At 34.3% G+C, this 21,048-nt stretch overlaps 1 protein-coding gene across 3 annotated transcripts in view; it reads left to right on the top strand.

The window, feature by feature from the left end:
- The window catches only part of CUL4B (cullin 4B), a 67,836-nt gene extending 47,897 nt beyond the window's left edge, over nucleotides 1-19,939 (top strand). For 2 of the 3 annotated variants that reach the window (XM_037821715.1, XM_037821718.1), the window contains 18 exons: nucleotides 1,026-1,129; nucleotides 1,632-1,701; nucleotides 2,496-2,569; nucleotides 3,419-3,581; nucleotides 3,710-3,799; nucleotides 4,102-4,184; nucleotides 5,278-5,345; nucleotides 6,598-6,716; nucleotides 7,311-7,503; nucleotides 8,534-8,638; nucleotides 9,146-9,256; nucleotides 9,752-9,837; nucleotides 10,923-11,030; nucleotides 11,875-11,988; nucleotides 12,742-12,847; nucleotides 13,987-14,159; nucleotides 15,684-15,836; nucleotides 17,751-19,939. In XM_037821715.1, the coding sequence (XP_037677643.1) occupies nucleotides 1,026-1,129; nucleotides 1,632-1,701; nucleotides 2,496-2,569; nucleotides 3,419-3,581; nucleotides 3,710-3,799; nucleotides 4,102-4,184; nucleotides 5,278-5,345; nucleotides 6,598-6,716; nucleotides 7,311-7,503; nucleotides 8,534-8,638; nucleotides 9,146-9,256; nucleotides 9,752-9,837; nucleotides 10,923-11,030; nucleotides 11,875-11,988; nucleotides 12,742-12,847; nucleotides 13,987-14,159; nucleotides 15,684-15,836; nucleotides 17,751-17,846 (2,016 nt within the window). In that variant the 3' untranslated portion in view covers nucleotides 17,847-19,939. The remainder of the gene's footprint in view (nucleotides 1-1,025; nucleotides 1,130-1,631; nucleotides 1,702-2,495; nucleotides 2,570-3,418; nucleotides 3,582-3,709; nucleotides 3,800-4,101; nucleotides 4,185-5,277; nucleotides 5,346-6,597; nucleotides 6,717-7,310; nucleotides 7,504-8,533; nucleotides 8,639-9,145; nucleotides 9,257-9,751; nucleotides 9,838-10,922; nucleotides 11,031-11,874; nucleotides 11,989-12,741; nucleotides 12,848-13,986; nucleotides 14,160-15,683; nucleotides 15,837-17,750) is intronic. The other variant, XM_037821716.1, reaches the window with a different exon arrangement.
- The last annotated feature ends 1,109 nt before the right edge of the window (nucleotides 19,940-21,048 follow it).

Genomic DNA, 21,048 nt, shown 5'->3' with positions numbered 1-21,048 from the left:
TTTAGAAAAAGAAAAAAGGATTAAAAAAAAAAAAAAAAAGGGCCCTCCTCAGAGATCTAATGGGTTATTGAAATGCTAAGAGACAAAGCAACCAGGGCCATTAAGGAAAGGTCCACAGGGCAGAGAGATCAGCTTTTCTTCGGGATTTGCATATGCGCCTCAGGGCCTGAGCTCAGGCCTGAGCTCTGCCCTTCCCCTTTCTATGTTCACCAGAACTCCAAAAATCCTCCGCTTTTATTTTGGAGTTTTTCGTGTTGTTTTTTTTCTATGCCTGTCTCCTCTCTGCTGGGCTGGCTGCTCTCAGATTCTCTGGTGTCTGGTCTCCGTCTATCTGTGCTTGGAGTTTGGATCAGCAGAATGAGTTTCCGATAAGGGCTGCCACTGCAGTTCTCCCTTCTCCTTCCCGGAGCTGACAGCCCCTCCTCCCACGGGACTGAGCCTGGCAGGGAGGGGCGCGGGTCCCCTGGCCACAAAAACTTACAGATTTCGCTGATCTCAGCAGTTCCACGTTTTCATGAGTGTTGTATGAAGTATGCCCAAAGTCAGATTGCTCTGTGGTGTCCAGTCCACGCAGTTCCTGGCTTTCTACCTACTTTCCTGGAGGAGTATCTAAAACATACAGCTCACCAGTCTGCCATCTTGCCCCGCCCTCCTGAAATTAATTTTTAAACTCAAAATTGGGTTCTGCTTATGAAAATTATTAAACATTTTGAAGGACAAGGCAGCTTGCATAATGTAGCAGTTGTAAATTGTATGTCTTTGCAAGGGAGAACTTGGCATGATTCTCTCCTTGACCTGTACAGCCGTAATAAATATACTTATTTGTTCTTTTTTGGTAAAGCACATTGGTTATAAAAAAGTTCACAACCCACACTGACGTATTTTGTTATTTTACCTTGTGTATTAAATGGGTGAATAACCCTTTTGATGTGGTTGAAATATAAAAATAGTACGAGTATGACAAATAATTAAGAAGTCCCCCTCCCCCATTCTCTCTTTAAGGAAGTATGTGTTTAATCTTGCAGGCTGTAGAAAATCTTTGTTCTTACAAGATTTCTGCAAACTTGTACAAACAGCTGAGACAGATTTGTGAAGATCACATCAAAGCACAGATTCATCAATTCAGAGAATATCCTTTTAAATACAAAAATCTTATATTTTCTTTTCCTTCTCCCTCCCTCACTATTTAACTCAGCTTGAAGTGGTATGCCTAGGTATTTTTTATTTATTTATTTTTCTTTTTGCCCCTAGATAAAGAAGAAACAACTTTTTTGTGTTTCAGTTTTAATTAGGGCTCAAATCTGCATGATGGTATAAGTGTAAATTAGAGATTCTTATGTCTTTACCCTTTTGTCCTAAGAAATTTCTATTTGAGGGAAAATAGTCTTCTAAAGGAAATCTTAAACTGAAAACATGATGCTCAGTTATGTTTATGATTTGATTTTAAAGGTGCTTTTTAGTGGGATCTTATTTTTTTTTTACATTTAAGAAATAGCATTGTGTTCTATAATTAAGTGCTGTTTCGTTTCATTTAGTATATAGTATATTCCATATTTAAGATAAATGTGCTCCTACATTGCATATACTAATTTGCATTAAGCACTTCAGAATATCCTTAACATGCATCTCATGGATTCATTGGATAGTGTTCTTTTTCTAAAGAAAATTGATAAATGCTGGCAAAATCATTGCAGACAAATGGTAAGCTAGAAAAAGTATTACACTTCAGTTAAACATTATAGTAAGAATAATCAGATTTCTTCAAGTACAGGAATTTTTGTTTTAAAAGCTTTGCGGTAGGTGGACTATCTCAATATCTGCTCTCATTCTGAATTGGAAACTAATTTTGGTTGAGTTTGGTATTTTAAAATTTTAAGTTACAGATAAATCAGCATTTCAGAATGACTTGTACCTTTGGATCATTTGTATTTTGTCACAGTTAACCAAAAAAGTTTTTATCTCATTCAAAAGTTAAATTTTTGTCTGTCAGTCTTGATGGATATCCCATTTATAAGATTGCATGCTATTTGATTACCTGTAAAGGTCCTTGATGGTCCTGTGTCTTAGCCTATTTAGATCACAACATTTTCCATTCTCTCTAGTCTGCTATTAGTTGAAACCTTATATTCTGCAAATTAAAATTTTTAAATCCACCGTCCAAAAAACTTCACATGTATAAATTAAGGCAGCTTCATCCCCTAGTACCATTGCTGTTGTATGAGTGTTTTCTTGATTCCCTTTTCTACTTTTACTTACTTCTTTAATAGCAAAGGAGTCATTAAACCATTTTAAGTGTTTCTTTTCTAGAAACCACAGCAAGGATTAGGCAATAGAATAGTTGAATGAAAGTGGTATGGACGTATTCTCAAATAGATGTGTTTATCTCCTTTTTTAATCCTAGTAGACCCTTCAATTTAATTATTATTTTATTGAGAGCAAATATTTCAACTTCACAAAATATATAAATTGTTTGATATCTTTCTTTTCATTGGCAGATCATGATCAGGAGCATTTTTTTGTTCCTGGATAGAACTTACGTTCTTCAGAATTCAATGCTACCCTCCATTTGGTAAGGATGCCAGAAAAAAATTATGAAAAGATTTTTATAAATCACAGTCAAATCTTAATTACACTAATGGAATATTAGTGAATATTCCCCTAAAATTCACATTTAGCTTCTAGACTTTTATTTACAGCAGTTTTACCTTCTTGATTATGTTTTGGTTTTGATAATATTGAAAATAGCTAACATTCCCTGAGAATTTATTAATTTATGAAGAAGTTTTTTGTTAGCCAAGGGGATTACAAAGTTTGCTCTGGAATATACATGAGTGTAAATCATTTACCTGCTCATCATCAAGAGTTCATTTTCTTTTAACATTATGGAAAAGTTCATGTATATATATATAAATATAGAATGGTATAATCAACTCTCTCCCCCATCATGCATCTATCATCTACTTATAGCAACTATCAGAGAGTTCATTGATGTTTGAGTTACTAAAGTTGATAAGTGATCAATTAAGCCTTCTGTACTAGTACAGTGAAAAACCATTTTATGTCTTTGTTGAATTTAGACTAATTTTCTCTCTTGATTGAACAATAAGTTGACTAAAGAAAATAATCCAAAAAAACTTAGTCATAAAAAAAGTATATATATACAAACACACATATATATGCGAAATAAATACTTAGTCATGGAGGAAAACAAGAATTTAGGTTTAGTTCCTGTCAAAAACAAAATGAGTTTCCTGTGTGCTTTAATCTAATAATAGTGTTACTTAAAATTATACGTATGGATTTTATCTTTCACAATTGCTGTTTCAAAGCCTGGAGCCCTAATTAACGTGTTAAGAAGTTAAGCCTCTTCAGAAGTGGTATTGTTATCAATTTAGATTATATATATTTTTTATTTTAGGGACATGGGACTGGAGTTATTTAGGGCTCATATTATAAGTGATCAGAAAGTCCAGAATAAGACAATTGATGGGATTCTTCTCTTGATTGAGAGGGAAAGAAATGGTGAAGCAATTGATAGAAGTTTACTCAGAAGCCTTTTAAGCATGCTCTCTGATTTGCAAGTAAGTTAACTACTTCACTCACTATAGAGCTGACTGCTATCCCCAGTTTATAGTGCTGTTAACAAAGCAGAGTGTTAGTAGATATTTATTGAATAAATGAATTCCTTTATTTTGTTCCCTGCTCCCAGATTTATCAAGATTCTTTTGAACAACGATTTTTAGAAGAAACTAACCGGCTCTATGCTGCGGAAGGCCAAAAATTAATGCAAGAAAGAGAGGTACTTAAAAATCGTGATTAATAAATCCACTGTCTCTCACAATAGACCTTACCTTATAGAACATATACTGCCCTTTGCATTTATCTTCCCAGCATTGTGATGCTCTTCTCTTACTTAGGTGCCCCTTTCTTTTCTCTCTTCTTAAAGGCCAGCATTCTGGATCATAAACTCTGCCTGTAATTTTACAAATGATTCAACCCTGTCACATTTGACAGGGCTGCTCCCAGGATCTTTTGGACTTGAAATTTTCTGAATGATTTATGGGGAGGAAAACAATAATATAAAAAAAACTATCTTTGTAGGTTCCTGAGTATCTTCATCATGTTAACAAACGTCTAGAAGAAGAAGCAGACAGACTTATTACTTACTTAGATCAGACCACCCAGTAAGTATTACATGTTCAGCCCCAATAGTCTTAACCTGTGTTGTTGAATCACTTAAGGCACATTCAACATCCCAGACATGTTAGTAACTATTTTCAGGTATGATTTGAGATTTTAGCAGTTGTTTTCATCATAAAATGCAAGCTTCAGATTGTTATTTTCCCTGGTTCATTAGATTTAACCAAGGATTCGATTATTGGGTGTTTGTGTGTGTGTTAGTTTCCCTGCAGCTAAAACAAATAGCATCCAATCGGTTGGCTTAAACAATGTGAATTTATTGGCTCACAGTTTTGAGGCTAGGAGAAGTCCAAAATTGAGGTATCAGCAAGGCAGTGCTTTCTCTCTGAAGACTGGGATTCTGGGGCTGGCTGCTGGAGATCCTTGGGTCCTTGATTTTCCTCATCACATGACAGTGCACATGACAGTGTCTTCTCCTTTCTCTTCCTGGTTCCCTTGACTTTCCATGTGGCTTTGTCTTCATAAAACCTCTCCAGTAATAGGTTTAAAGTCCATCCTCATTCAGTTGGACTACACCTTAACTAAAAATAAGATCTTCAAAACGTCCTGTTTACAATGGGTTCCCACCTACAGGAATGGATTGAGATTAAGAATATATCTTTTCTGGGGCATATAATTCAACCTACCACAGTGTGTGTCTGTGTAGGACATAATTAAAAGTAGTGTTAGAGGCTGATGTGATCTTTGAAATCTTCAGGCTGATTAAAATTCAGTGGGTGTTCATAGGAGAAATCCTGTTTCTGTGCTTTCCTAAATATTATCAACCAAGAGGTTCCTGTAAGCAGTGCATAGGCAACTTCTTCTTAACCTTTCTGATGAAAGCAGAGAAACTTGGAAAAAGCCAACCATAGCAAGACCATGGAAGTATTTGTATCATGATGTAAATCAAATTCTGAAATATGCAGGTTTTTCCGCTCCCAGGCATACAGTAGAGTAACTCTGCACCAATAAATTTATACATAGGATAGGAATATTGAAATTAACATATAATAAACTGGTCCCCCCCCCCCCCCCAGGTGAGGCTTTAAGTATCCTGGAAAGTTGAATGTCAGTAATTCTAAACATTTTTTTTTGTAGGAAGTCATTAATTGCTACTGTAGAAAAACAACTTCTAGGTGAACACTTAGCAGCAATTCTTCAGAAAGGTAATTGGCAATTTGTAAATAAGAGATTATTTATTAAAATGGTAGCAGCAAATAAATAGGATATTTGCTAAAATTTTCCCTTTTAAGATGGCACATGGTTGCATTTCTGAAGATGAACACAACCCTTTTTCCCTATTCATCACAGTAAACTTTCAGGAAGGTGCCTATTTCCTTAACTGAAAGATGCAGGGACTGAGATGAGAGTGGTCTACCCACATCAGTAAAGAAATACAGTGGGAATTCTTTACTCAATATGTAGGATTACAGGAAGGAAAGGCATTCCTTTTTGCACTAGTGTGTTTTTGTTCATAGCACGTAAAACCAAGCACTTCTGCTAATTCTAAGTGATCTTAGAGTATACCCTGAGTTTTGCTGTGACAGTGCCACAAATATGCAAAAGCCTTTCCTTTCTTTCCAACCATCTTGTCTTTTGTACAAAGTGAATATATTTTAGAACTTCAATGCAATTATGTTATTTCATTCCGAAAATCAGATATATTAGAACCTCATTTAAACTTGACCTATTTATGCATGATTTTTAGTATACTATAGGCCATATCTAATACTCTGAACTATAACTATGTACACTAATGCTAGCTATAATATGACTACTGCATATATGAGGTATTTATAATGTGTATTTATGTAAACCAGTTTTTATAAATGTGGAACATCTGTCCCAGTCAATTATTATTCTTAATTTTTATAGAGACCAAAGCTGTATTTAGTTTTCACCTATATATGCATACCTCGGAGGTATTGCAGGTTTGGTTCCAGACCACTGCAATAAAGCAAATATTGTAATAAAGTGTGTCATGAATGTTTTGGTTTCCCAGTGCATCTGAAAGTTATGTTTACACTGTACTGTAGTCTGTTAAGTGTGCATTAGCCTTATCTCTAAAAAAACAATGTACATACCGAAATGAAAATGTGACAAACAAAGTGAGCACATGCTGTTGGAAAAAATAGCACCAATAGACTTGCTTCATGCAGGGTTGCCACAAACCTTCACTTTGTGAAAAAACTGAATTGTCTGTGAAGTGCAATAAAGTGAAGTGCAATAAAACAAGGTATGCCTGTAAAGGTGATTGTCTATTTGTGTTTATTTCAAAGCAGATCTCTATGTTACAACTCACATATAGGTTAGATATATTTCAGACCAGTATCAGAATAATACTTTAACTTAAATTTCGTTGAAATATCTGACATTTTTGTTCACTATTTTTTAATGCCAAAATGTTTCAAAATTCAGGTTTAAATAACCTCCTTGATGAAAACCGAATTCAAGATTTATCTCTCCTGTATCAGCTCTTCAGTAGAGTTCGAGGTGGAGTTCAGGTTCTCTTGCAGCAGTGGATTGAATACATCAAGGTACAATTTACCTGTGTTTCTTTTTTCCCCATGGTTTATAATCTGTCTACCCAGAGTTCATATCAGTAAGCATTTCTTAATTGTTAGAGTCATAATTTCTTTTACAAAGTAATGGTATTTTGAGAGCAGCTGGGAATGATTCTGTATGGCGAATCAGCAATAAAACAGTTGTCTTTGACATTCTGACATGATTTTTAGCTCCGTTACCTATAGCAGTGAATATGGGAAAAGAAAAAGGATATTTTATGGACCTAAATTTCTTTCCTTCAATCTTACACTAAAGCTAGATTGCCATTTAAAAAATATTCAAAGCTGACTTCTTTAAAAGTAAAGAAGAGAACCCAGAGGCTTATAATAATAACACTACACTATGATATTGTATATCCAGTGGTCATTCCTTGTTATTTTTATGATTATAGATGAATGGTATCAGGCTGGATGTTTTGTCAGTTTATATTTTCTTCCCCTCACTTAAAAAACAGCTTTATTTTAATTTTTAAGACCTTATGTGTACCAGTGTAAAATATGATTTTGGAATTACTCTCGTGGTAGATAATTCAAGTACAGTAAAAAGTGGTAATTTTTGTTTCTTAGGCATTTGGCAGCACTATTGTAATTAATCCTGAAAAAGATAAAACCATGGTTCAAGAATTGCTGGATTTTAAAGATAAGGTTGACCATATAATTGATACCTGCTTTCTGAAAAATGAAAAGTTTATCAATGCCATGAAAGAAGCATTTGAAACATTCATTAACAAAAGACCAAACAAACCTGCTGAACTTATAGGTACTTTTCCAGTCTCTTTTCATAGTTCTTTAATGTTTTTCTTTTATTCATAAACTTTTAGTTAATCTTAAATTTTGACAAGGGTGTAGTATACTAACATGTTATATTTGGGGTTACTTAGTTGGTAATGTCAAGGGTGAAAAATGTTTCTTCTAAGAACCTAGATGTAAGGAATAAAATACTTCAACTAAAGAGTGTCTCACAACCTACAAGTCAAACATGATTTGCTTTTTTAGTAACAGAGTACATTGGACCCTATTTACTTCTATTTATAATAAGTCTGGTTGTCTGTTTCCCAAGCCTACACAATTTAGAGTTGGGACAAGGTACTATTTCTAAAGGCCAACATTTGGGCTACAAGAAAGGGTATCAAGAAATTACATTTGCCAGTGAGAAAAGAAAAAAGTCCAGAGGAAAATAAACCTAATGGTCTGGGGCCATTTACTGTAAGTGTATGGTATACTGCAGTCCTTCTCAGGTTTTCCTGCCTGGATTCCCCTTAAGGTCAGAGGAGAGGTACCCTGAGAAGGTCTAGGGTCCCCTGCCATAAGGATGAAATTTCCTTGAAGTCTACTATTTATCCTTAAAATTCTTGCAAGATTTGCCTTCTACTTTGTAATGTATTTGGTTTATTTTCATAGGACAATCCAGGAAGATGTGCCATGTGCTTCAGTGGCTTTCATTACTTTGGCATAGGGCTGTATTTCCCCACCAGGGTATCCATATCCCTTTTTAAGAGGCCTCAATATAGTGGAAAGTATATTAGATTTGGAATCAGAAGACTGGGTTTGACTTCGGGCTCTGGTATTTATTAGCTCCGTGGCATTGAACAAGTCATTTGATCTCCCTGAGTTTAGACATTTTTTAAAAATGCATATATACCTCTTGAGCATTGAAAGACTGAATGTAGCACACTCCTGTTTGAGTAAGTATAGTGCCCAGTGCCTCATGGGTAGGCATGATCACTAAACAAAAAACTTCCTCCGTTTTCTTGTTTTTTTTTTCCTTTTTTCTCTTCCCCCCATTTTAGCTAAGTATGTAGATTCAAAGCTTCGCGCAGGCAACAAAGAAGCTACAGATGAAGAACTTGAAAAAATGTTGGATAAAATTATGATCATATTTAGATTTATCTATGGTAAGTATTTGTTACTATTTTAATATTTTTCTTTTAAAATAAAGCACTCACAGAGGAACTAGCAAGTATATTCAGCCTGGAGAGAGTATGTATTTGATGGTTAGAGATTTAAAATTGTATTTTATTCCTTGCATTTAATTTATTGGGGATACTTGAGGAGAGGAATGTTACTTAATCGCCTTGTGCTTTTGACTTTTATATTATAAAGAGTCTTGATTTTTACTACTTGATTTAATCTCTAGAGTATTGACACTAAAGCTACTAGTCAGCTAAAGCTTTCCTAAAGAAAAATTAATGCAGTGTTAATTCTTTACAATAAAGAACTCTTGAAATGTCTGGCACAAAACTCTACCTCTAATTTGATATTTCTTGTGTATGACAAGTTGGATAAAATGTACAAAGTAAAACAACTTGGAGTAATAGTGTGGTTTATTAAATACTATAAAGCAATTTTGCCGGAATTTTTATTGGAATATTATGAGAGTTGTGTTTTATTGTTTAACATAGGCAAGGATGTTTTTGAGGCCTTCTATAAGAAAGATTTAGCCAAGCGCTTGTTAGTTGGGAAGAGTGCATCTGTAGATGCTGAAAAATCAATGTTGTCCAAACTTAAACATGGTATGTTTTCCATTCTTTCTGTTCCTTTTCTTCTTAGATTTCTGAGGGAAAATGTTAGTTTAATTTTTACTCTCAATTGATCGCCTCTTTTTTTCTTTATTAGAGAAGTTGTGGGTTTACAGAACAATCGATTGCCTCTTTTGTCATTGTATGTTTGTGTGATGAAAACTTTAAATTGAACAAGCTCATGAGGTTTCGAACCTATTGTCATACCCAGAGTTATTATGTATTTTAAATGTTGTCTTTGTTTTTATTATATGTATAAAAATTTCCCATTTATTTTATGCCTAAATAGTAGATAAGGTTACTACAGGGTTAGCGTTTCACTCTGAATTAGTGGGGCATGCCCTTTGTGGTAAGGATTTCTTTTTATTCTTATGAATAGTTACAGATCATATTTCATGCTAAAGTAAGTTTTACATTTCATGTTTTCAATTTTAAATTCATTGTTTTTACTACTTTAAAATATTATACATGTACAAACATCTTTAATAGAATGTGGAGCTGCTTTCACCAGCAAACTTGAAGGAATGTTTAAAGACATGGAACTTTCTAAAGACATCATGATTCAGTTCAAACAGGTAAAAGTGAGTTAAACGCTTACTTAATTCCTTGAACTTAAAAATATTGTCTTCTTGCTGCGGTTTGTACTGAAGAGGACAAATAGAAACACGCATTGTCGTAAATACTTCATAGCAACTTAGATGATATTCACAGTAGAGGAAAATAATGACCAGGTGAATGAAAGTATATTTGATCTACTTCAGGATTTATGGTGGACTGAAGTCAGCATAAGAATAGTTGTAGTGAGGTAGTGGGAATAGAAATTTCCCTAGCATCTGATCACTATTGGTGATTTGCATGCTTAAAGCTGGCAATGGGGAGGGAGAAGAGGCGATAAAGTGGTTCTATAAGGCCTTAGGGGACATGTTTAATGAAAAACTAGATCCACAGTTTTCAAGATACAGATAGAAGGTAGGTTTGAAATATTTAAGAACATAGGTAATAGCAGTAACAAATTAGATTTTCCTCTCTTGGTGTTCTAGTAGCGACTTGTTTACTACTATATATTACTGAGGTGGAAAATGATAGTGGAGGACTCAAGAGAAAGATCAGGGTCAGAAGGATCATAAGTCCTGTAGTAGTTACAGAATAGGGTTTATTTGCTTTGCCATTTCCCCCTCTTCTTCCTTCCCGACTTCAGGTTACCCCCTGCAAACAGGCAGTGGAACAAGTGAAAAACCAGAGACTTGGGCTGGCTGGTGGGGTGAGGAATGGGGGTTGCTGCAAGGTGTTCCAAGCCACATAGGGGTCTCCACAGGTGGGGGACCGCAGGTGGTATGGGGCAAAAGAATGGAGAAGAAATCCTATAAGAACCCAGTGTATGTGAGAAAGTGTTTAAATTGATAACACCTATAATGAAGTCACGTGATCTTTGGTTCAACTTAAATTCTGTGCCATTGGAACAAAATGTTAACCCATTTACTTTTCTAGTGCATTTAACATAGGCTTCATCTATAGTTCTCTTAGTAGCTGCCTTTTAAGGGTGGTCAGTATTTGTGTGTAATTTTTATGATAGGGAACTTCTTAAATGGGTCATTATTATGATATAAAATGTATATAATTTTATCATAAGATCTTACTTTGTGTGCTGATCTTCTTTTAGTATATGCAGAACCAAAATGTACCTGGAAATATTGAATTAACTGTGAATATCCTGACAATGGGTTATTGGCCAACATATGTGCCTATGGAAGTTCATTTACCACCGGAGGTAAGAGTTACTGTTTCGGACTTATCAGTATGGGAGTAGGAGTACATGACACTTCTATTGTGTCTGTCATTTAAAAATAGATAAACATTCGAGTCAGTAACCACGCCAACACCAAATGCCAACTGTTTTAATATTTTATTCTGTAGTTAGAGTTCCATGTCTAGTTTTGAGCATAGCTAATGATGCCAAGTTTGTGGTTTTAGGGCCAGTTTCCCTGACTTTTCTTTTGTTTCCCCAAATTGCATCACTCTGCCCAGCTCTCAAAAATTCTTGCCCATGAAGTCATTTGGGGGTAGGATGTTGAATGCTGGGTGCTTGAGCAAGTCCATCCTAACTCTTAAGAAAATGTCTAAGTCAGGACTGAAGCATAGAAAAGAGGTTAAGGCTAGAAGAGAGAGTTATTGAGAATCCTCCACGGAGATGATCACAGAAGCCCTGGGAATAAATGAGCTTATTGAGGGAGAATATAGAAAAAAGGAAGAAAAAAGAGCTGAGCCAGAACTTTGGAAAAGGGTCATGTTTAGCAGGTGGTAGGAAGAGGAACCTATGAAGGAAAACATTGCAAAAACAGTGAGATAAGGGAACCAGCATACTACAAAGGTGCAAAGACACTGGAGGTGAATGTTTCAAAAGAGGGGATGATTAAATGTTGCAAAGAGATCAAAGAGTATAAGGATTAGATTTGGTGATTGGGAGATTATTACCTTACATCAAAATGATCAGCAGATCTACTGACTGTAGTCTTAAAAACTTACAGAGATATTACACATAAGGAAATTTAAACAGTGGTGAGTGTGATATTGGAATACAGAGTGTAAATAATGCCTTATTTCATTTACTTTAGATGGTAAAACTTCAGGAGATTTTCAAGACATTTTACCTAGGCAAACATAGTGGTAGGAAACTTCAGTGGCAGTCAACCCTAGGACACTGTGTGCTAAAAGCAGAATTTAAAGAGGTAAGTGGATGTTGTCAAAACTTAATTTTTATCTTCTTCATCTTTAATATTCATCATCCCTCTTAACTTGAAGGTTTAAGCTGTTTTATAAATATATCCTAAATAGCTGCATGATACAGTGATAGCTTGTCACAGCTTCATGTGAGATATTCTCGTATATTTTAATAATGTTGCCTTTTCCACAGTTGATTTTGGCTCTGCTGCAGAACCAGAAACAATAACCTTTTTCCCTTACCCTTTCCCTACCTATGGATGCAGAATTCACATTGCCACTTGATGACAGAAAATGTCTTTTCTTATTGCTGGGGGAGAGAGAGAATGGAGTGGGAGTTAAGGCAAACAGGGCCCTTATCTAATTTCAAAAACCTGTAGCTTTTCTTGACTAATCTTCATCAAACAAGTTGAAAATGCTTTTGAAATAGTGATTTCTTGCTGCTTGTGAATCTGTAATGACACATAGGGCTGTTATTAATTTTCATTATTTTGTTGCTCTGTTTTAATTATAAGGCTTAAAAAAGAACCTGTAAAAATGTCACCTAATCCTTCCCCCCGTTTTAGATAGGATCACATTTATTTTCTGCACTGAACATATTGTATTACCACCTCAGGTGGCTTTTCTGGATAACGTTAATCCATATCCAGAAATCTAAATCCACTAATTGAAAAATGCTTTTCCTGTAAGAGATTAGTCATTTGATTAATTTTTCATATGTTTTAAAAAATGATGGCTAAGCACTGCTATTTCTCCAACAGGGTAAAAAAGAACTCCAGGTCTCTCTTTTCCAAACACTGGTGCTGCTAATGTTTAATGAGGGAGAGGAGTTCAGTTTAGAAGAGATCAAGCAGGCTACTGGAATAGGTTTGTGTTGAATCAGTTGATTAGCAAGCATTATTAAGTGTCCACTATGTGCATACCACTAGGTTAAGAGTTCTGGGGGATGCAAAGGAATAATTCCTCTCATCAGTACTCTTAATATAACCGTGGGAAATGGGGGAAATAACACTTGAAGCCCTTAAGTACCGCTAAGTATCAATCTGTGGTACTGACTAGAACCATGTTGGAGTTGAGTGAAGTGAAAGATCACTGTGGACGGGCACAATTGGCAAAGTCTTCATGAAAGAAATGGGACTTAAGCTGGGCCTTAAAGTTTTGGTTAGGGGGAAGGCATATGCAGCAAGGGTAGAGATTGTGAAAAAAGGTTTTGGAGGTATGAATGAGCGCTGTATGGGTAGGAATCATGAAGAATTTAACTACAGCACAGAATAATGAAAAACAAGGTTAGATAGTTAAGATGGGTGGAGCCTGATTATGGAGACACTTCGAAATCTAGCAAGTGAAACCTACACTGTAGGGTCTCAAATATGTGACATAATGGGAAATGACTTATTTGGACAATTCACCTGGAATCAGTATGCAGGGCAGCTTGGAAGATGAAGAGATTCCAGTCCAGAAGCTATTGGGGGTAATTCAAGCATAAAGCATTAAGGGGCTTAGATTAGATTGAAGCCAGTAAGAATGGAGAAGAGGCATTTCTAAGGAAGCAACTACTAGATACATGGGGGATGAAGGAGAAGGAAGAGTTAAAGATGATTTCAGGGTTTCTCACCCAGAATAGGCTAACAGTTGGAAAGTTCTCACCCAGAATAGACTAACAGTTGGAAAGAGGATACAGTTTTATGGGAAAGATAAATAAAATTCTGGACATACTGGAGTTCATGATGGTAAAACAGCTAGGTAGAAGTGTCCTTTAAATGTGGGACGGGAGAGAAGCAAGAGTCATTTCTGAAGGTTTGGTTGTTATCTACATAGCATGATAATTGAAGCCTTTAGAGGATGACTAGGAAAAAGCCATTGGATAGGGCAAAGATTAAGTCATTGTTAATCTTGGGGAGGAAACCAGTTTTAACAGAGGGATGGGGTGGAAGCTAGATGAGGTTGAATGTAGCTGTTCATGTTGATGAAGTAGTGACAAATAACTAAACTGCTTTCTTCTTCAGAGGATGGAGAGTTAAGGAGAACACTGCAGTCATTGGCCTGTGGCAAAGCTAGAGTCCTGGCAAAAAATCCAAAGGGCAAAGATATTGAAGATGGTGATAAGTTCATTTGTAATGATGATTTTAAACACAAACTTTTCAGGATAAAGATCAATCAAATCCAGATGAAAGAAACGGTATTTCTTTTGCTTTCTCCCGGTTCTAATGCACTGGAATTATGTATTCATAATAAAAATTTGTAAAGAAGATTTTATACCCATAATACTACCACTTCCATTAACATTTTCTATGCAAATATCTAGGTAAATATATTCCAGTATATAATTTTGTTTTTTGTTTGTGTGAGCTGATAATCAACAGTTTTATATATTGCTTTGTTCATTTAATATTAAATCTTTAGAATTTTTCCATGCCATTAAATATCTTTTAAAAATTGCAAACGGCTGCATAATATTATTTTATATGGCCATGATTTAGTCAACCACTGTCCCTTGTTGGGCAAATTCATAATTTTTAGTATTATAAATAATACAGCAAGAAAATCTTTGTACCTAAATCTTAATCTCTCTGATCCTTTCCTTATGATAAATTCACTAATTTTTTTGTGTCAAAGTGTGAAAATTTTTAGAGTGTTAATACATAATGCCATAATGTGTTCCAGAAGAGTTATACCAATTTATACCCTGTTCAGTAGTAGATGAGTACCTGTCTTACTGTGCCTTCACCAGGACTAAAGATTATCTTTTCCTTTTAAAACCTTTGCCAACTTGCGTGGCAAAAAATCAAAATGACTTATAGTTAGTGTTTCTTTGACTAATAGTGAAAGTGAATAATTTGTTTGTTTTTGCCATTTGAATTTGTAAGAGACTTTTAAGGAAACCAATAACTCAGCATTTTATAAACCAGTTGGTTTCAGTTCCAACAAGGTTTAATGCAGTACTTGAGAAAATGTTTTATTGTGGTATAAGGTTCAGTATCTTCAAACAAGTTCCAGCTTTTTTTCACATTTACTTCAAAGGCATAATACTCCCTTAAAAGAATACTGTGTCCTTATTTTTATAACATTTATGCTGTACCAGAGAGAAACTGGCTGAAAAAAGCCCAAATTATTCTTTTAATTTAGTTACTAAAGATTAACATTTTTACTTTACCATCTAGTTTGGTAAACTGACTCCTAAACCCCTAATATCTTTAAGTCTTTATTGAATGTAAGCACTAACAGTATGCATTTCTAATAGATATTTACAAAATTAAAATTAATTTTCAAAGAGAGTTTGGCTCTAACTAGTTAGTTTAGCTAGTTAATACCCCTCTTTGGGAGGTCAGAGTCAGTCACTTTATAGATCAGCTAATCTCACATAGAAATCTGGTCAAAGACCCCTTGAGACTGACCCACACATATAGAAGATTTTGAGGACGGATTAAAAGAAAATGGTAATTGCTCACTAACCATCTCCACTTCTAGAAAAACAATTCAAAGATCGTGTTTTTCTTTTATCTAGTATTGGTACAGGACAATATAATTAGACGAGAAAGGAGTTAACGTTTGTAGGGTTTTTTCTGTCATTTCTGTATTTGCAATGTCCCATTTAGAGAATTCAGTATTTCAGCATGAACAGTTTCATGTCCCTAAAATGTACAGTCTAAGTAATCAAGTTTACAGTTCAGGTACAGTTCTTAATATTAACACTGTTTTTTAGGTGGAGGAACAAGCAAGCACTACAGAAAGAGTATTTCAAGACAGACAGTATCAAATTGATGCTGCAATTGTTCGAATTATGAAGATGAGAAAGACACTTAGCCACAATCTCCTTGTTTCAGAAGTATACAACCAGTTGAAGTTTCCAGTAAAGGTAGATATTTCTGCATTTTTCATATTGAGCGTATTATAAATAAGAGAGAATACATTAGGTTTTCAGACATAAAGTTAACAAATATAGATTAAAACCTCAAGACCATTTGGAGGGACAAAAGTTTTTATTTCCCATGCTCGTGTATAGGATTCCAAAAGAAATTTTAGTGTATGTGGGTGGCTGTGACAAAAAGGGAAAGCAATTTATAAAAGTTCTTATACCTGAATATCTAGCTGCCAACATAAGTCTCTGAAATTTTTTTAAGTTCATTTTATCTTTTGAACTTCTTTGTTATTTTTTTTTCTTCTTTAAATATCTTGGTATTTGAAAGATTTGATTATTTAAGGTTGAGTTAAGTTCTTCTGTAGAGTTAGCTCTTGTAAGTGTCCATCACAAACTGTATACATATAGGTAGCCACCATCAGGCATCTTTTTAAAAAGTTAGCAATGGTTGTAATAATCTGAAATTGGTCATTAAATAGATGCTTCCAAGGTAAATGCCGAATAATAAAAAGACTTAGATAATGCAGTGTCTCTACAGCTTGTTTTCCAAGTTTTAGAAGATTCCCAAACCTTTGCGATCAGAGTTTGGATAGACCCCTGGCTATCAGAGTTCTTACTAGCTTTGGACTTAGGTAAAATACTTAGCCTTGCTGAGCTTATTTAATACCTCTTGTAAAATGGGGATAATGGTACTTACCTGTAGGGTTTTTCTGAGACTTAGATGAGATAATGCATGTAAAAAACTTAGTAGTAGACCTGGCACATTGTAAGCCCTCAATAACTATTGATTATATAAGGTATACATTCACTTCAAACCTAATACTCCCTCCTCATTGCCACTGTCTCACCCTCATGCTCTGCCTCGCAACCATTTCACCTCCAGCTAGAGAGAACGTTTATGCTAGGAAAGTTAGGGGATCACTATAATAAATATTGTGCTGATATCTAGGTCTTCCACCGTAAGTTAAGATAAAGTCATTTGATTTTCAAACCTTGGGATTACTGGTAAAATTGTGGCTGAAATTTTGACTGTCCTGTCCAGACTGCCTTCCTCCCCTATTTCCCCTCTTGATCAATTGGCTGTATTACATATTATGAAAAAAACTCTTTTGGCAAGAGAGATTGTATTCTTTTGTAGGCTAGATACAAAAGAGATATAGTGGAATCCTGACATCCAAGACTTAAGAAAGCAATCATGAAGTCAAGCTACAAGCTTTCTTGATCTTTAAACTACAAATAGGGTGCAGAAATTCAAATCACTTATAGTAGGTAACAGTTAAATCATACTTTAAACCTGAAATATGAAGATCTGAATTTATGAGATACTTTAGTTTATCAAATGATATCAAACCATTTGTTGCAGTAATTCTTTTAAATAGTGATTTCCCAGTACAGTTTTAAATTTAATTTATAAAATTACAACCTAACTTTGAGACTTTTTGTCCTAAGTAAAGGTCCACTTATCTCTTAAACTATCTTGGCAAAATTAAATAGCATTCTTTTTCCTTAAACTATAATGTGTTCCTCCTATAAAGTTATGATAATTTAGTCTTTTTATTTAATTGTGCAGAGGACAGCTGGTTCTAAGAAGACCTCTTTAAAATAAAAAAATAATAGAAAATATGATAATATGACAAAAGTGTGTTCAGTATATGCATGGTATATAGTATAAGTCTTTTTTAACCTGGTTTATTTTCTTTACACTTTTTCTTTTTAAAAATTAAGATTTAATACATTAGATCTAATATGGTTTCTGGAATATAACATTTTACATTTATTTGTTAAGCAAGCCGAAGTTAACTGGAAAATGTTCAGTGAATCAAAACTTGTTTTTTTTAATGAGGTTTCTTGGTAAATGGACTTTAGCCGGTGATTATGAGCTTTGCACTGAACATTTGTCTTCTATTACAGCCTGCTGATCTTAAGAAGAGAATAGAATCCTTAATTGACCGGGACTACATGGAAAGAGATAAAGAAAATCCAAATCAGTACAACTATATTGCATAAAATGTTGGCCTTGGAGCATTTGGTGTCATATGCAGTAGCCAGTGAATAAACTAACCTGTTGATCCTATATTATTTGACTACTTTTATACTACCAATGACCAAATGAAGCAGTGTAATGGAAATAGTTGCGTGGACTTTTTCAGTGGTTAACATGCCTATTTAAAGAGTAATATTTACCTTTACAAAGAATGTTATTGAACTCTTTGCATGTTATTTAGTATGATGTGGAGAAAACTCTTAAGAAAGTATCTGGTCTTCATGATTCCTCTGGAACTGAGGAAGAAGTCCCTATGGCTATTAAAAAAGATGTGTGGGGGGGATTCTTATACACGATTAACTATGAAGCAAAAGGTTTATTTGCTTAAAATATCATTTAAAGATACTTAAACTGCATGCAAACTTTATTTACTGTACAGAGCTCTGGATGTATTTATCAAATAGAAAAACCACCCTTGGACTTGGTTGTTCACCTGTTTTGTGATTTTCCCTTGAAAAGAAAAATAAGTTGTCATAGCTATTGATATTTTACTAGTTAATGTTCTGTTACACTGAAAGGGATTTTTAAAAAAAATTTATTTGGAAGCAAGTTTTCAAGTAGAAGGACAGTTGTGTACATGATATCTTATAAATACACATCCTAAAATTTTCCATTTATGAGTGTGGGATGTGTGTATATGGCTTAGCCCTGAGTTTACTGTGATTATGATTAACAGGTACTTGTAAAAATAGCTGAAATAGAAAATTGCTGATTAATTTTACTAGAGGAACATCATAGGGGAGAAAAATCCAACTCTTTCTTCATATTAAAAATGAATACAATAAGAAGATGCAAAGAGAACAAAATTAAAATGTTTTGTAAATTATTATAGGAGCAAATTCATCAACTAGTTTTCAACTTAACTTAGACTCTAAATTTGAACAGTTTGTCTTTAACTTGGACCAATTGTAGATTGTTACAGGCTTCCTAGGATTTAGCATTCCTGTTTTCTCTGCCAAAGTTTTTTGGAAGCATCTCAACTCTCCTCTTTGTTGGCAAATGAGCCTTTTTTATCATCCTTATTCTAACTTCCTAAAACCAAGATACAAAGATTCTGTGTCATACTGAGCCTCTTTACAAAATTGCTTGAAGTTAAGAGTTCTCAAATAGCCAGTGGACAACTGCTTTTCCAAGGAATGTTCCGGGATTGTTCATACATAGAAAATAGCAAAAGTGTTGTTCTTCAGATTGATAATTTGAGTACAGGGCTTCTCTCTACCATCAATGTTTTTGTTTGTTTTGTTTGCTTGTTTTCCCTTCAAGCTTTGAAGGGAATTGATCTTGCAGGAGAAGCAGAAATTTTGGTTTTGTTTTTTGAAAATCAGAACTATAATGCTTTTTGCAACTTTTTTTACTTGTCTATGTAGAGCCATTAGGAAGAACACCTAAGTCCTAACTTTCAACTGAGGAGACTTTTGACTCTTGTGTCTGCCATTGATTGTTTTCTTGAGTTCTCAAAGACCTCCTGTGGCCAGCCATTTAAAAAATGTTGCCTGTTTCTCTCTAATTGCATCTTCTTGTATACTGTTGTCTAGCTATATGTGGTATTTAGAATTCCTTCCTAATTCTTTTTGAGCAGCCATTGCTACATTTTCTCAGCTCCTCCCTGTTTTTCTTACATGAACTCATCTGACAAGGAAATGCAGCTATTTTGTGTCTCCCTTTATACTGGACCATCTACACCAGTGTTTTAACTCATACCTGATGGTCTTGGAAATGTGTGAAGAAGACTCACTAGTTACTTGAAGCAATTTTTAGATAGAGTTGGTCCTGTTAGGAAAAGACTGTTGATGTCACCTTCACTATTTTGAAAGCAGGTTCCTTCCCTGAGGCTCTTGATTTTTTTAAATTTGATGCTGTTTCAGCTGAAAAATGGGCAAAACTATTAAAAAAACAAGTTGAGGGGAGCTACTTAAGAAATTGAAAAGTAATTGCAAACAATATTAAATAACTGTGACTTTCAGTTGTTGTTCTGTGTCACTTGAATTTTTGTGCTCTTTTTCCCTGTGTATGTGGTGGTTCTATTTTTCTCCAATAAAACTTTTATTTAAAAAAAGTTTCTGGAGAAGGTCTTTAAAATTCAAATATAAGAATGTTATAAAACCACAAGATGTAAAATGTTCCTAGTGATTTCTTTTAATGAATTTGCATTTGCTATTTTAAAAAAGTTCCCTTTGTTATTTTTGTTGTGGTTTGGTGATACTGAGGTAGGAATGTGGGGAGGTATGGTAAAGGATGAGTAAAATTTCCAGGAATCCTCAAGGTGGGTATTTATTCTTAAATGTCTTATTTTAGAAAAATAAAATCAAATACAGGTATAAACATTGCTTTACTCAAATTCTCAAAGTCAGTTCATAAAATCAATATGAATCTAGTCTAGATTTAAGTTGAGGGGGAATAAAAGATTAAATGCTCTTATTTTTCTTATGGCACTTGATCTGCCTTTTCTGTTAATAACTTTAAATTCTGAGTCAAACTTTCTCACAGTAAAAAGCCCCTCAAGAACCTTATTATTATCAAACCAGAATTCAAGAAGCTTTCTTGAACCCTATTCTTGAATCTGTTGAGTGATCTTAATATGCTGTCTAGCCATGCTCTTGAAATTCTTAACCTTGTACTTACTTGTACAGTTCAGGAAATCACTTTATTCTTACTCAGGCGTTTCTGTCTAAAGGTTTTGAGAGGTTTGTTTTTTTAATCTTAATATCTCTGAATCTTTTTACAGTGGCTATTTTTTATATGTTTTATTGACCACTCTAATGTTGTGAATGCCAGGAGGGTTATAAAACGTGTTCTGTACTCATTTGCATAAACTGCCAAAACAAATTGTTCTTTAAAAAGAAAAGAACAGTACTAATGGAAGTTTGCATAATTATGCTTTATATAGTATCCTTGCGAATGCTTCATTAATTTTTTTTTCCATTTCCTACACAAAACTTGCTTTACATTTGAATAGTGAACCGATTTATTCACCTGGAACAAATTATTATTATTGAATGGATAACATTTTAACAATATAGCTGCATTCACACATAATATACTTTTATATTTAACAACCTTAGAAGTTCTGTCTAGCATAGTAGGGAAAACTAACTTTCCTTTTGTGGAACCTTTTTATGTAGAATATAAGAATGTACTGGGTTGACAAATTAGAACTTGCAAGCT

Source organism: Choloepus didactylus, chromosome X, assembly GCF_015220235.1.
Source record: "Choloepus didactylus isolate mChoDid1 chromosome X, mChoDid1.pri, whole genome shotgun sequence".
NCBI lineage: Eukaryota > Metazoa > Chordata > Mammalia > Pilosa > Megalonychidae > Choloepus > Choloepus didactylus.
The sequence above is the reverse complement of the archived record's forward strand: the minus strand, read 5'-3'. Positions and strand labels throughout refer to the sequence as shown.